The 16,171-nt window shown below is 39.2% G+C and overlaps 1 protein-coding gene across 1 annotated transcript in view; it reads right to left on the reverse strand.

The window, feature by feature from the left end:
* Positions 1–9,790: 9,790 nt before the first annotated feature.
* FGF9 (fibroblast growth factor 9) overlaps positions 9,791–16,171 on the reverse strand; it is a 46,862-nt gene continuing 40,481 nt past the window's right edge. The window contains exon 3 of the mRNA XM_016212909.2: positions 9,791–13,244. Within this exon, the coding sequence (XP_016068395.1) occupies positions 12,999–13,244 (246 nt within the window). The 3' untranslated portion in view covers positions 9,791–12,998. The remainder of the gene's footprint in view (positions 13,245–16,171) is intronic.

Here is a 16,171-nt window from a genome sequence, read left to right on the forward strand (position 1 = left end):
TTCATGCCATTCCCTTCTGGTCTGTAGAATTTCTTATGATAAGTCAGCTGACAACCTTATGGGAGTTCCTTTGAAGGTAACAGATTGTTTTTCTCTTGCTGCCTTTAAGATTCTCTCTTGGTCTTGAATTTTTGGCATTTTAATTAAGATGTTCCTGAGCATGGGCCTCTTCAGATTCTTCTTCCTTGGGACTTTTTGTGCCTCCTGAACTTGTGTGACTTTTTCCTTCACCAGGTTAGGGAAGTTTTCTGCCATTATTTCTTCAAACAGGTTCTCTAACCCTTGCTTAGTTTTGACCTCTTATGGCACTCCTCTGATGCAAATATTGTTATGTTTCCTGTTGTCCCACAGCTCCCTTAAACTGTCCTCCTATTTTTTCATTGTTTTTTCTTTTTGGATCTCTGGTTGAGTGATTTTTTTTCTACCCTTTCTTCTAACTCACTGATCCTATTCTCAACTTCCTCTAATCTGCTGTTTATTCCTTCCAATGTATTCTTTATTTCTGCTACATCATTCTTCATCCTGACTGGTCATTTTTCATAGTTTCCATATCTTTTTTCATGCTGTTGAGCATCCTTACAATCAATATTGTGAACTCTGTATATGATAGATTGCTTATTTCCATTTCATTTATCTCTTTTTCTGGAGACTTCTCTTGTTCTTTCATTTGGGGCTTTTTTTTTTGCCTCCCCATTTTGGCTGCCTGTTTGGATTTGTTTCTATGAATTATGTAGGCCTGCTACGACTTTCAGTCTTTTTGGAAGGTATCTGGTTCACGCCAATGTCAGACTCTGTTTGTAACTGGCCTTGAGTACTCTATTTAGAGCTATCAACAACCCTTGGCATGAGGTCCCCTTCATTGGGGCTGGGTTCGTTTGGACAGGACCAAGATGCACACTGAAGTGTGCTTTTCCAGGAGCTGGGTCCAGAAGCAGATCAGGCAGAGACTCAAACCACTCTGAGGTCTGCCTCTGGTTGCAGACTGATTAATCTGATTCTCTTAATGAGCCTCAGACTGTAGAAACTCCACGGAGTAGGCCGAGAGGTTTTCCAGCAGGGTGGGGCAATTGCTTCCCCCTCAGACAAAAACTGCTAGGAAGGTAAATATCTGACTGTGAAAAACGTCCTCTGCAGTATGGGAGAATTACTTCACACAGGACTACAGAGTGGTGCGCTCTGAGTTTTATCTCCAGAGCCCAAAACCCTAGACTCTCCTCACATAGCTCCAGTCCACCCTGCCCTCCCTCTGCTGGAGCCCAAGGTAAGTGGCTGCACATGAATCTTTGTGCATTGGCTCTTTAAGAGGGTGCCTGCATTTCTAGCTCTCTCTCCCTGGCAGACAGAAACCTGGCTGCTTTTCACAGCCAGATGTTATGTGGGCACCTTTCTCAGTTCTGGTGCTCTTGGCTGGGAAGCCCAGCCTGGGGTTTAGGCCCCAGAGTCCTCAGTGGAAACCCCCCACAGCTGAGATGTCCCTCTGGACCTTCAGTTGCTGCCTGTGGGAGCCCAGCCAGCCCCGTAACACCTCCGCACGTCCTCCCAATCTCTATGCAGTCTCCGCTTTTCCTCCTTGGTTATGAGGGTGCTCTCCAGCTCATCTTCAGTTGAAGTTGATTATTCAGAGTGGTTTTTCTATGTTTTAGTTGTAATTCCAGTTTGGTCCCAGGAGAATGTCTGTGTAGTTTCCACTCAGTCTGCCACCATCTTTAATCTCCCCTAAAATGTTTTTTTTTATTAAAAAAAAAAAAAAGCACCAAATGTGACCCATGACTACAAAAAAAACTTTTATTTATCCAAAGCTACAATAATATATTTATTTCTACTTTATTTTTTCTATAACCTGAGATTCTACTATTTGAAAAAAAGTAAGAGCATACAGCCTAAGTGTCTATAGGAACCAACTAATTAAGTCATAGAACAACTCATTTGAGGTTCAGTTTGACCATTTCAAGGTGTTGATTCATTTGTGAACACATTCAGGACCATGTGGAACACAGATGGGGCCATGGCTCATAAATACGGCCTACATGTGACTGGACTGTGTTTTCAGGCAGGTTAATCCACATACTTCAACAGGAAGCATTAATACAACTATTCTACTTAATAATCTATATTTTAACAAAAATAAGCATTTATTATCTGGAAGCAAATGAAAGCTCTGAGATGAGGGTAGCAGAATTCAGCATTCCTGCACAGGAAATACGACAGGAGGAAGAAACAGGAAGCAGATATATATGCACATTAGAATCACCATGAAATTTAAAATTGCTTCTTTAAATCAGATTGTCAGAAGAAATGGTCTGATTTCTAATTTTGTGCCCACTTACCAAGGACTCATCCATTACTTGAATCTATCTCTAGATGGCACTTCAGACACCAGGTGAATGGCGACATTATGGAACTGTTCTGCCCTTAGGTTCTATCCAACCAGAGACAGTCATGATGTGTCTTCTGAAGGATGCCCTGCTTTGAATCCTGCTCTGATTCAATTAGCCCTACTTTCCTAAGTTTCTGATCATGAAACTCTTCTGGGGAAACTCTAAAGATCAGCCATCACATTTTGTCACTTCCACTCATTCTGTAACATGTGCCTAAACATGTCTACTCTTTAATTGTGGAATCAGGGAAAGGAGACCCAAGAGTGTAAGAAGTCATGATACCCCAATAACTAGAAGAGGAAATCAAAGTAGCCACAAGGAAGCTAGGAGCTGACTGACTACAGACATAATTCTAGTGAAGACAAACAAAATGAAAAATTTTATCCTTCTAACCAATATGGATAATTTCATCTCTCCGGTTTTAAAACCATGGTTATATGCCCATTTCTACACCAATGAGGTAGATTCTATGGGGGATGAAGTATTTTCCAAAGCTTCATTGAGTTCTGACACCCTTGAGACATCACAAATCTATAATTCACAAACTTTTGGAATTCCATTGCCTTTTTCTTTGGATTTTTCCCCAGGAGGGAAAAATGGGGCCACCTCCATTCTGTTTACTCATTCACTGCCAAGATGGAGCTCATCTATTTAATCTGTATCATCAAATTTGAGGATTCTTTTAAAATCTATCCAGTTAAAACAATAGGATTTGAATGGGGTTGCATCCAACTGAGTTCTTATATCCTTTCATGTAAATTTAAGTTGAATTCATATTTGATACATGGGAAGTTTACAGAGAATTGCCAACATTGTTCTAATTGCTTTACAATGTGGGCATCCCAAATCCCACAGTATCTTTTTCTTTCTTTTTAACTCACCCAAAGAGTGAGGATATTTTTTTCAGTGATTTTAGAGAGAGTGGAAGGGAGAGGGGAGAGGAAGAAAGAGAGGGGAGGAGAGAGAGAAATATCCACATACTCTGCTGGTATGGCTCAGTGGTTGAGCATTGACCTATGATCCAGGAGATCGCAGTACAATTCCCTGGCCAGGGCACAGGCCCTGGTTGTGGGCTTGATCCCCAGTGGGGGGCATGCAGGAGACAGCGGATCAATGACTCTCTCATCATTGATGTTTCTATCTCTCTCTCTCCCTCTCCCTTCCTGTCTCTGAAATCAATAAAGATATATTTTAGCCCAGCCGGGCGTGGCTCAACGGTTGAGCATCAACCTAGGATCCAGGCAATCGGAGTTCGATTCCCAGTCAGGGCACATGCCCGGTTTGCCGGCTAGGAAGCCGATCAATGGCTCTCTCATCATTGATGCTTCTATCTCTCTCTCTCCCCCTCTTTTCCTCTCTCTGAAATCAATAAAGATATGTTTAAAAAAAAAAAAGGAAACATCGATGTGACAGACACATCGTTTGTTTGCCTCCCACATGCACCCTGACTGGAGATGGGGATCAAACCTGAAACCCAGGCACCTGCTCTTGACCAGGAATCAAACCTGCAAACCTCCAGTACACAGGCTCTAACCACTGAGCAAAGCCGGCCAGGGCCCAATCTGACAGTATCTTAAACAGGTACTGCATGCTTATAAAATCATTGACATAGAACCCAGCCCAGTATTTAAGTAACAAGATCAGAATGTTTTCTGACCTCTTCACTATAGCCTTATCTCTGTTCCATGTTCTGTAGCAATTGCTCAATACCCATTTATTGAAAGAATGAAGTGGATATGTTAAAAACTGGTTATATTTTTACCTCTTTTATTATCCTATGTTTTAATTGCTATTATGTTGTGAATTTTGCCAATGACATGAGGGGGAAATTGAAGTGAGTCATATTAACGAAACCGGACAGAGTCAGCTACCTCTGGATAGAAACCAAGAGTAACAAAGAGCATTCTGGTCTTGGCCTCAATAAGTCCAGAGCAACAAGCTGGTCTGACTCACAAATGGTTCTTATCACCTCATAAACTACTGCCCTTACACAGGGGTAGGAAATCAGAGTGAATGCTGGCCAATTCAGCTCAGTCACAGTGATTTAGGAAACATGAAAAAAATACAATGCACCCAAATTCTCCAAGTACAAAGCACTATCTTGACACATTTAGAATCCTAGAGACTATAGCTCTCTCGTCTGGACCTCCTACTCACTTTGCAACTCACCTCGGACCTCATAAGTCTGAATTGGGCACATATTCTGTCCCACAGCCCCTGGCTCCCTCGTCATCATGTTCTTCATGATCTACCAAGATGCTTCTTTGTTTAAACTCTCTGTGTGCCATCAGAACTTTGAATGTCTTTACTGCTGGTGCCAGCTCCACACAACAAAACAAAGGAAGAAGGGAGGGGTCAAGGAATAGAAAAATAGGAAGAGAAAGAGCAAGGGTGGGGGGAGGACTTGGTCAACCACAGAGTAAAGGGATGTTCCAAGTATGGCTTCCTTCAGAAAGAGCAGTTATAACTCTAATATTTTCACAGACTAGTAAAAGCCCTCTTTTTATTAGTCAGAAACAGAAATCCCCAAATCCTGTCACTTACCAGCCCTGTACATACACTAGAAGCCAGAGGCAATAGCCAGGTACAGCTTACAGGATGTTTTGCAGCATCCCACAAAATGGTTGGGGAAAAGGCCCAGATGAGTGTTTTTAAAAATAAGTTTCTCCAAGCTGGGCCATGTACACTGTTACTAATGCTTGTCATCCCTCTGTGTAAGGAAGGCACAACCACTTGTTCAGCTCTAATGGTCCTCATTGCTCTTCTTCTAACTCTTTAGTTCCCGGTATCAACTGTTCCCAACTAAGTCCACTAGTGACAATGGAAATTGTAACCAAAACCATAAATATAGTTAGAAGGGTCTTCATAAGGGAACGGGGAGAAAAGCAAGGACCTATTATAAGCACAGTGTGCCAAGCGCTATTGAGATGTCAGTGTGCCTACACATTTTTTAATTTAAAAGCAAGTTTTTAAAATGTTTTCCAAGATATAAGATGGAATATAGTGGGAGAATAATAATAATACCAAGTAAGAATTTTCTCTTTTACTATTAACCAAAATAGCAAAGAGGCTTCTCTTGGCTGTTTCCCTGGCCTCCGCCTGGCCATCACAACATTTGCCCAGCTTTAGAGCTGGATGTCCATCAACCTGATGACTATGCTGGTAGTGAAGCAAGAGTAAGAATACTACAAAGAATACTCATTTCACTTTTTTCCCAAATAAAATTGTAGAAGGTGCTATTTCTTATTTCGCCACGTTCCTCTCTATGAAGAAAATTTTACGTCAAAAATTCTTCTAGATGATGGTTGTTAACTAAAGTTACTGTGGTCATCATGTCACAATATATGTAAGTGAAACCACGATGCTATACCCCTTAAACTTACTCAGTGATGTATGTTAATTGCATCTAAATAAAACTGGAAAAAAATTCTTCTAAAGACCTAAGCAGGCAGCCACCCAGGCACACTACAAGTAAAAGGCAGTGATCATATACCAACGCACTGCTCACACCTTTGTAACCAACCTGGTGTGGCCAGGTTCATTCTACAAACCTGAGTCCGAGAATTTGGGGCTATATACTAAAGGAGGTAAGGACAGTTTATTAATCCTCCCTGTTCCACTTTTAACAACAAAATATCAATTTTAAAATGTGCAATGTCAGGAGGTCCAAGAAGGTGGCATCCAAGCAGGAGGATGCTGACCTCATCCTCTCTGTGAGCAAACTCAAATATGCACGTATGTAGATAGCATTACTCCTGGGAGTGAACCAAGTGCTAAATGAACAGCTTCTGACAACAAAAGAAAAAGATTAAATAGGCTGGGAGCCATGTTTTCCCTCCACCATTATGTATGTCCCCCTCCATCTATATAGGGTGGATGGGGATCCTACGCAGGTGCTCTGGCCTGACTGTAAAGTAGCTGCAGTGTTTTCCTGGACAAATTATCTGAATCCATACTGTCCCAAACAAAGGGAGCAGGCAGGATCAACAGGACATTACTACATACACCTGGCTTCCTTACCCAGAGCTGCTCCAGCTAGATAAACCAGATGCCTTAAGCACTTGCTTGGCTCCTACCTACCTGCCTATCAAAACCAACCAGCACACACAGTCTGCACAGAAACCACTTCTACATATGCCAATTTCCCAAGACTGGAAAAGCGAGCTAATTTTTCTAATTCATATTAAAAAACTATGAAAAAAAATTCATAGAAAAGCAAACAAAATTTAAAAACAAAATTAAAAATTAAAAGAATATCTTTCAAATGAAGAAAAAGGAAAAATCCCCCCCCCCAAAAAAAACTTAAGGAAACAAAAATAACTAATTTGCCTGATAAAGAATTTGAAGAAATGGTCATAGAGAAACTGAGGGAAAACTTCAACAAAGAGTTATAAAGCATAAGAAAGAACCTAGCAGACCTGAAGAATACAATAACTGAAATGAAAAACATATTAGAATGAATCAACAGCAGATTATCTAACACAGAACAATAAATCCCAGACCTAGAAGGCAGACTATTGGAAATGAATTAATCAGAACAGCAGAAAGAAAAAAGAATTTTTAAAAATGAGGATAGCTTAAGGGACCTCTGGGACAAATAACATCAAGTAGTCAAGCATTTGCATTATAGGGATCCCATCAGGAGAAGAAAGAGAGAAAGGAACACACCCCCTAAGGAAATGGCTGAAAACTTTTCTAATCTAGGAAAGAGAACAGACATCCAGGTCCAGGAAGCACAGAGAGTTCTAAACAAAATGAACCCAAAGAGACCCATACCAAGACATATTGTAGTTAAAATGGTAAAAGTTAAAGATAAAGAAACAACCTTGAAGAAAGAAAGAGAAAAACAAGTTACATACAAAAAAAAAAACCCTATAAGGTTATTAACTGATATCAGCAACTTTTCAGGCTAGAAGGAGTGGCAAGACATCTTTAAAGTGCTGACTGAAAGGATCCTACAACCTAGAATAATTTGCCTAGCAAGGTTATCATTCAGAATTGAAGGAGAGATAAAGATTTTCTGCAACAGGCAAAAACTAAAGGACTTAATCACCATTAAACCAGCTTCACAAGAAATGTTAAAGGATCTTCATTCAGTAGAAAAGGGAAGGCCAGAACCAGAAATTTTTCAAAATATGAGAAAGGGAAAATCCTCAGAAGTAGAGCCAAACATTCAGTAATTACAGCAATCTAACATTTAAGAAGCTACTGCAAAAGTTAGAAAAAAAGTATCAAACTCAACTCAAACTACAATAAGTAGTTAGATACACAACACAAAGAGATCTAAAATATGACATCAATAACATAAAGCATGGAGGGGAGAGTAAAAATGTAGCCCTTATAGAATATATTCTAATTTCAATGCCTATCAGCTTAAAATAGACTGCTATAGATAAAGAATGATATACATAAGCCTCATGGCAACCACAAACCAAAAACCTACAAAAGACATACAAAGAACAAAGAGAAAGGAACCTAAACAAAACACTAAAGGAAAACAGCAAACCACAAGGGAAGAGAGCAAGAAAAGAAGGAAGAGAGAACTATAGAAACAACCTAAAAACAATTAACAAAATGGCAATAAGTACATATTTATCAATAATTCCTCTAAATGTAAATGGATTAAGTGCTTCAATCAAGACATATTTCCAAATGATACATCCGATGAGGGGTTAATATACAAAATATATAAAAAACTCATAAAACTTAACACCAAAAAAACAATTCAATTTAAAACATGGGCAGAGGACCTGAGCTGACATTTCTCCAAAGAGGACATACAGATGGCCAATAGACATATGAAAAGATGCTCAATATCACTAATCATCAAGAAAATGCAAATTAAAACAACGAGACATTACCTCACACCTATCAGAATGGCTACCATCAATAAATCAACAAATAGTGTTGGCAAGAATGTGGAGAAAAGAGCCCTTGTGCATTGTTAGTGGGAATGCAATTTGGTACAGTCACTATGTAAAACAGTATGAAGATTCCTCAAAAAATTAAAAATAGAATACCTTAATATGACCCAGCAATCCCACTTCTGGGTGTTTATCCAAAAAAAACTCAAAACACTAATTCAAAAAAATACATGCACCCCTATGTTCATTGCAGTGTTATTTATAATAGCCAAGATATGGAAGCAGCCCAAGGGTTCATCGACAGATGAAAAGATACAGAAAATGGATACACAATGGAATATGACTTAGTTATTAAAAAGAACAAAATCTTGTCATTTGGGACAACATGGACACTAAGTGAAATGTCAGACAGAGGACAAATACCATATGATCTCATTTATAGATCTAAATGAGATCATTTATAGGTCTCATTGGAATCTAAAAAGAAAAAAAAAAAGAATAAACAAAACAGAAACAGACTCATAGATACAGCTGATGGTTGCCAAAGGGGTGGCCATGGGGGGATGGGAATAAAAATAAATTAAATTAACCTAGGCAATGAATGTCCTAGATTGCCTAGGAGTGTTTTGAGGCTCAAGGAATATTGTTTTTAAAATTTCATGGTGCCCGGCCAGGCGTGGCGTAGTAGTTGAGTGTCAACCTAGGATCCAGGCGATCGGGGTTCGATTCCCGGTCAGGGCACATGCCCGGGTTGTGGGCTTGATCAATGACTCTCTCATCATTGATGTTTCTATCTCTCTCTCTCCCTCTCCTTTCCTCTCTCTGAAATCAATAAAGATATATTTTTTAAAAATAAAATTAAATAAATAAATAAATAATAAATAAATAAATAAATAAATAAATAAATAAATAAATAAATAAATAAATAAATAAATAAATAAAATTTTATGGTAATGCCAAGATAATATGTTCCAACACCACAGTTTGCTCTCAGAAACTTTACCAGGACTCAAAATGACTGAAGCAGCAAAAAAAAAAAAAAAGTTTTAAATAAAATATGCATTGTCTATGGACACATGTGGGTGTTATACAATATGTATAACATGCCCTCAAGAGGGGCTTGGTGGCCAACACATCTTCTGAATCCATCTGGCGTATTCCTCCACCCACACCATTGCACTGCTCTTTGGTGCAAGTGACCGAAAACAGTGGATCTAAATTTGGCACATTTCAAGGTCAAATGATTCAGCAAACAGAATTTGACCTCAAACAATGTGACTTTGTCCATTCAACCATCCACATAGATGTGCACACACATTCCGTTTTCCTTGCTACAAATCCTTAAATGTCTATCCCAGAAGGTTACCTGCTTCTCTATCTAATGCTTACAGAAAGAAAAGGAATCTGAGGGGGTCAATGGGAGAAAAAGGGGGGACATCTGTAATACTTTCAACAATAAAGGTAAATTTTTAAAAAAGGCATCTGGATATATTTGTTCCTCCCCTTCCATCCTCCACCCCCACTCCCTCAACATACATGCAACAGCTGTAAGAGCAAGAAGAGCATGTTTTTAAAATTCCATTGGTTCATGTAGGCACATAACTTGAAGCAGTTCCAAAATGGACATTAAGTAAAAAAATACCACTTTTCAAAAGTCTATAATTATGTATTTACACAAATTCCATAATTCTGTATGTATTTACATAAAATTACAGATTATCAAGGAAATCAAGCAAGGTTGTAGTGTTCATGAGATGCAACAGAATGAAAACACCATAAACTAAATCCATTCATTTACCTACACAACAGGACCTGGTGGGGACAGGTTCCTCAACCTGGCATGTCCTTTGACACTGCCTGGGATATTCACAAAACAGATGGGAGGGTGGTTCAGTCATGCCTGTTAGTCTTTTAACCAAGGTGCACATATTGGCACCAATATCATAGTGGTTGGGCTGTCTGAGCATCTGTTTGTGAAAACTGGGACCACCCGTTCCATAGTAGCTCAGGGCTGCCACTCAAAGGGCTCTGAGCCTCTTATGAAAAGAACCAGATGCAAACCTATGAGCTAGGAATAACTCACTCTGCTGCCCAGCAGGACAATGCCCACCAAAACCTGAGCCACCTACTCTCCCAGAACACTTATTTACATAAATTGCATAAGTCAATATTTATTTATTTACAGACCATTACAGTTTATTGTGTCCATTACCAAAAGCATATAACATTTTCTTCTTTTTTTAAATAGGTACCAAAACAAAATAACTCCAAATATAGACATTAAAGTAGCATTTTCTAGGAATGCATGGAACTTTTAGTCTTTTTCACAAATTGTTTTCTTTATTTTGGGCTAATTAGCATCTCATGCTACTTTAAGATTACTTTTGGCTAACACCTAAAATCAATTTTTTCAGTTCTAAATATTGTACCTATGACATCATAGAAACTTGATTCTTCTCTGTGGTCAGATGTTAATGATTTTCAGTCAAAAATATTAAATGCCTTTTGGAAAAACTAAAGCCTGAATATGTGCACATTTTAGCAGCAGCGAAGAGTTAAGTAATAAATAAGACTACTACATCTTGGGCTTAAATGCAGTTTCTCCTTGGAAAGTTAACAAAAAAACAAGAAACTAAATGAAGAGAACATTCTGACCTTTATCATAAATTGACTATCTTACATTGTTCCAGTCCCCTACCCCCCAAATATTTCTTAATTCCAAAGGTTAGACTTCGTTTTTCCTTAATTCCCATCAGCAGGAGGGCTCTGCTATGTGCTCCAGCTTGGACCTTAGAAGGGCCACATGTGTTCATGGCAATAAATTATGGGCTTCTACTTCAAAACAGCTTTAACTCACCAGTGACATACCTTTATTTTTCATAGAGAATGTGCATCAGAGCAAAACAAAGTTGGAATATTAAATTTTTAATTAGCTACGTAAATCCCAACACATTTTTGAACTGTTACTTTCAATTTCCAAACATAATGGACTAAAAACTGTTCTCTATGGTATGAGAATGTGTTATAAATTCCTTTTTCTTAAATATTGCTTTAAGAATTTGGCTATTTTCTCCTTAGATATAGTAAGGAATAGTCCCCCTTGCCCAAGGGCAAGTTCCAAAATTATTGCTAATAAAGAAATATGTATTCTTATGCTTTTCAGCATAAAATGGTATAAAAGCCTTGTAAAAGATATTCTATATAGTAACCTCCCCTCTAAAAAAACTGAGCGCTTGTGAAGACCTTTTTAAAAACAAAACACAGTCAAGTATAATACTTTCCCCCTCATTGTCATATTGATGAAGACTTACTAGTTTCATTTGCAAGTTTTACTTGAAGGTTCTATTACCACGTATTATGACAGTTCACACCAAAAGCAATTTTCTATAAAAGATGTTACAATGACCTCTATGGTACTTGTATAATTTCATATTTGATAACCAAATGCACAAATAAAAAGTTTATAAGAATGATCCTACTAATCTGGTTCAGGTGTCCCTTTAAAAAATAATCTTTGTTGTGTAAGCTTTTTATTTTTTTTCCTTTTTGAGAATTCTAAATCAGAACAATGTTTGATGTTAATCCTGTTCTGGAGACCAACTAAAATAAAAGCATGGCTACTGCTTAGCTTTGGTACATTCTGCAATAGATTTAGACAAGTCGGATATACACCGACCCTCATATTTTCCAACCATGACATTACAAGGATGGCATCAGTCACTTATAAGAGAGTAAATAGTACAGACACAGAATAAAAGTTTGAGACCCAGTTTATCTTTAATCCTCTGGGACAAGCTATGAAACAAGCATTCTGAAGAGTGAATACTCAGTGTCATGAATGATGTGCATAAGTTTACAATAATACGGGCACAAAAGAGATTGTCACCTTCAGTACATTAAGGGTCATCAGAATTTCTCATATCCATGCAAAGTTATATTCACTTGCATGAATTCACCACAGGTTTATAGCGGACTTTCCCATTTAATGCTTACAGAGCCTAAGCTTCCAAAATGCCTATCTGGCCTGTACATATTTCATTAAAAATAAACTCTATATAATAAATAAATATATAAAATAAATAAAATGTTGCCTTTGGAATTTCTATAAATAAATTTAACTTTTTTTTTTTTTTTTTTTTTTTTACTAAGAGGTCTTTGCTTTAAATTCACTGGGATGGCACCAGTGAGAATTAACTGAAAAGGTCTCTTAAGTGAGACTGCACCCTCCAAGCCTTTGAAAATGCAGTGTACCCTTGTGCAGACCACCAGCCAAGATCTCATGAGTTGAAGTGTGGCAGCTGTGCTGATACCAGCTGAAGGACAACTGATTGGACATGTGAAAGTGTGTCTATTCCCCAGCATGCATCAGGCCACAGTCCTCTATTTTGCTCCTGTCTTTGACACCCTGCTGCTCATCCACTCACTCACTCTCTCTCTTTCCCTCTCTCATTCTCTCTCTCTCTCACACACACACACACACACAGGCATGCACACACGCGTGCACACACACACACACACACTCTTCTTTCCTCACAATAAATCAAGTGGGCACAGGCAGGCCTCCAGGAGGAAAGGTCTGTAAGTGCAACACAAAATCAGCAAGTCCCCATCCAAGCCTCCATCCTATGTTATGCATGCGACAAAATTTGGCAACAGTGGAGCAGATGTGATGACACAGCTAATCAATAAGAACCCACTGCACGGAACCTTTATAGTGGTTACTTTTTTAAGGGCTCAAGTGAAGAAATGGTCTTTGTCAACTTTGGCTGAGAATATCCTTATATAGTTCGGGTACTTTGTCAGGGTCCACTGGTCTTGGTAAAAAATGTGTGAATTTCTGGTGCCGTTTAGTCCTCGTTCCTTCTCTTGGGGTCCCATCTTTATTTAATGCAACATAGTATCTCCTTCCAGTGTCCACATGTTTATAGAGATTCGAAGAGTATGTGTTATACCAGTTTTCTTCGAACTGTTCTCTGAATACACACTCTTGGGTTAGTTTTTCCTGTTTAAAAAAGAAGAAGAAGCAAATAAGTTTTCTGAAAAATTAACTACTTTCTGCATTTAAAACAATTTTCAATTGCTACACATTATAACTCTGGCGAGAAAATGGTGATTTTAACCTACTATAACCATTTTAACACATTTTGCCAAAAGTGCTTAACTGTATAAATTTAACGCATTCTCATTTCTTATTCAGAATGATTAAAGCACAAAAGATTCCAAATATTTTTTAGTTAGACTTTTCCACCTGCCAATTAGAATGAGTCAAACAGGCAAAGGACAACTAACAAGATGAGTTGTTCTCATTTTTACTATAGCAATTAGGGTGATGACCATCCCAGCAGAAACCAAAGGTTCAGGTAACTGCTTCATCTTTTCTGTATTTTCCATAAAGTACTTGCTACAGAGACCAACATGAGCAACATCACTAATGATGTCAGATGTTGTCTGACCTTTGAACAGTGGCATTTGCTTATCTCTCTATAAGCGTGGTTTTCAAACATCAGTGTACACAAGAATCACCTCAGATGCTTTTTAAAATGCAGATTTCCAACCCCCAATCCCTTAAAATTCTGATCCAGAAAGCCTAGAAATATGCATTTGTAACAGGCCCTTGGGGGAATTTTGATACAGATGCCCCTTGATCCACATTTTAAGATAGAGCACTTTTGGTCATGACTGAAGTGAAAACAAATATTTTAGCCCTCCTATTCCCCTTTACTTCAATGGTAAAAGAACCCCCCACCAACTTCAAAAGCCACATTCTCAGGCACGCAGCTACCAAGAGAAAAGCTGCACTAATTCCCACATTCATAAAGCAAAAAGGTTCCTCCACCCCAGAACCTGGGGCTTCTGCGGCCTCCTGTCATGGGCAGGAGTAGTGACCAGAAACAACGTGCACATTACACCCCAGAACCATGAACAATGCTCCAAGCACAACCTCGAGCTGTTCACCTGACACCTGGAGAAACAAGGCAACAGACTGAATGGCCTCTCTGCTCTTCTCATCCCTGAACTGAAACGTTTAAAATCAATCACTTCCTAGATAGTACTTTTTAAAAATAAACACAAAAATGCTTTTTTAAATCTCCCCCTTGCTCTTGCCCACCTGGCACCTTACATAAATAAGAAAAATAAAAATAAATGCACACACACAGAGTTAAAACAGCAGAACAGATCAGGACACTTGACGTGCTTTCAATTCTGTCATTCAGACTCAGAGGACAGACAGCAAACTATACATCACCAAAATACAGATGTCCTTTCTACATGCACACACCTGAGAACACAACTTAGGGCATTGAGTTCATAGATATCAGCTGGGCAGAATCCATCCTCTCTGACTGCTGTGGAGTAAGTCAGGAGAGCAAAGGAGAGGAGAAAGGCAGAGTCTGACAAAATCAGTAGTCCAACAAAGGCCACCTCTCGCCTTCTCTTCTTTAATTTACTGAAGGCTTAAAACCCACACAAAAGTGCACAAGGGCCTGTGCTTCCTGACAGGTGCTCCTCCAGAGATCAGGAAGCATTGAGTAGGTCTGTAAAAAAATTTTATCTCATTGGACAAGTTTTTGCTAAGTGAGTGGGGAAACAGAAATTAAAAACAATGCATCTAGCAAGGACAGAAATGATGGGAAAACTGAACAGCCGATGCTGGGTGTATGGGGACAAATGGGTGGCAGGGAGTGAGAAGTAATCCATATCCCCCTCTATAAAAACCACTCTCTCTTGGGGTGCCAGGAGAATTGTGCAGGAAGGGGCCCTTTGCCTCCTCTACACATAAACTAGAGGTACATTCTGAGGGGCACCCACCTGCACCCTCTGCTCTGGGGAGATGAGGCTGAATCTCTATTAAAACTGGTAAAATTGCCCAGCCGGGCGTGGCTCAGCAGTTGAGCATCTACCTAGGATCCAGACCTAGGATCCAGGAGATCACAGTTCAATTCCCTGGCCAGGGCACACGCCCTGGTTGTGGGCTTGATCCCCAGTGGGGGGCATGCAGGAGACAGCGGATCAATGACTCTCTCTTCATTGATGTTTCTGTCTCTCTCTCTCCCTCTCCCTTCCTCTCTCTGAAATCAATAAAGATATATTAAAAAAAAAAAAAAAGACACTAACAGCCATTTCAATCTTTCCTTCCATCTGTATAATAAATATTGTCCTCACAAACAAGATTATTCATAGCTAAAATGCTGGTTTGGGTTTGCTGTGATTAAGTTAAATTTTCTAAACAAAATTTGTTCACTTTTACCTAACTTCATAAAATGGACCAAACTATGGGATTGTATAATGAGCTTTAGTTCTACAAAGCTAATTCAAACTAAGCTTTCTTTTTCTCAGCAGGAAATCACATTAGTTGACAGACACTTTCCTTAAAAAAACAGAATTCTTCCTCCTCCTTCTGGAACATGAGTTGTGCACTAGCTTGTACACACATCACACCTAGTTGTGCACACTGTCTTGGATGAGGAACACACACAGGTGACCTCAGCAAGAAACAGCTGGCATGCAAAATGGCTCTGGAGACTGAGGCCCATGTGGATTCCAGCTTTGCCCCTCACTGGCTGTGAACATTTATAACTACTTACTAACCTCCCAAATCTCGGGAGCCCCACCCTTAAAGCATGTGAGGAATAAGGATCTTAAGAGACGACTGTCATAAATATGCATGCAAAGAGCATTGTCTGACACACAGGGAACCTTCCATAGACAGTGCTTAAATTAACACCATAGCCTCTCAGAGCTGGAACAGGCCTTAGGAGACAGCTGGTGCAACTCTTCCTGTCAAATATGCGTAAAGTGATCTGCCCCCATCTATGCCACAGGATCTCTTAAGAGTAATGAAACCACTAGAAGTCTCCAGGGTCCCTACTGGAGATGCAGGCCCTTCTGTTTTCCACTTGTCACTAAGCAGTGTGATACCTCCAGACC

Source organism: Miniopterus natalensis, chromosome 2, assembly GCF_054644295.1.
Source record: "Miniopterus natalensis isolate mMinNat1 chromosome 2, mMinNat1.hap1, whole genome shotgun sequence".
NCBI lineage: Eukaryota > Metazoa > Chordata > Mammalia > Chiroptera > Miniopteridae > Miniopterus > Miniopterus natalensis.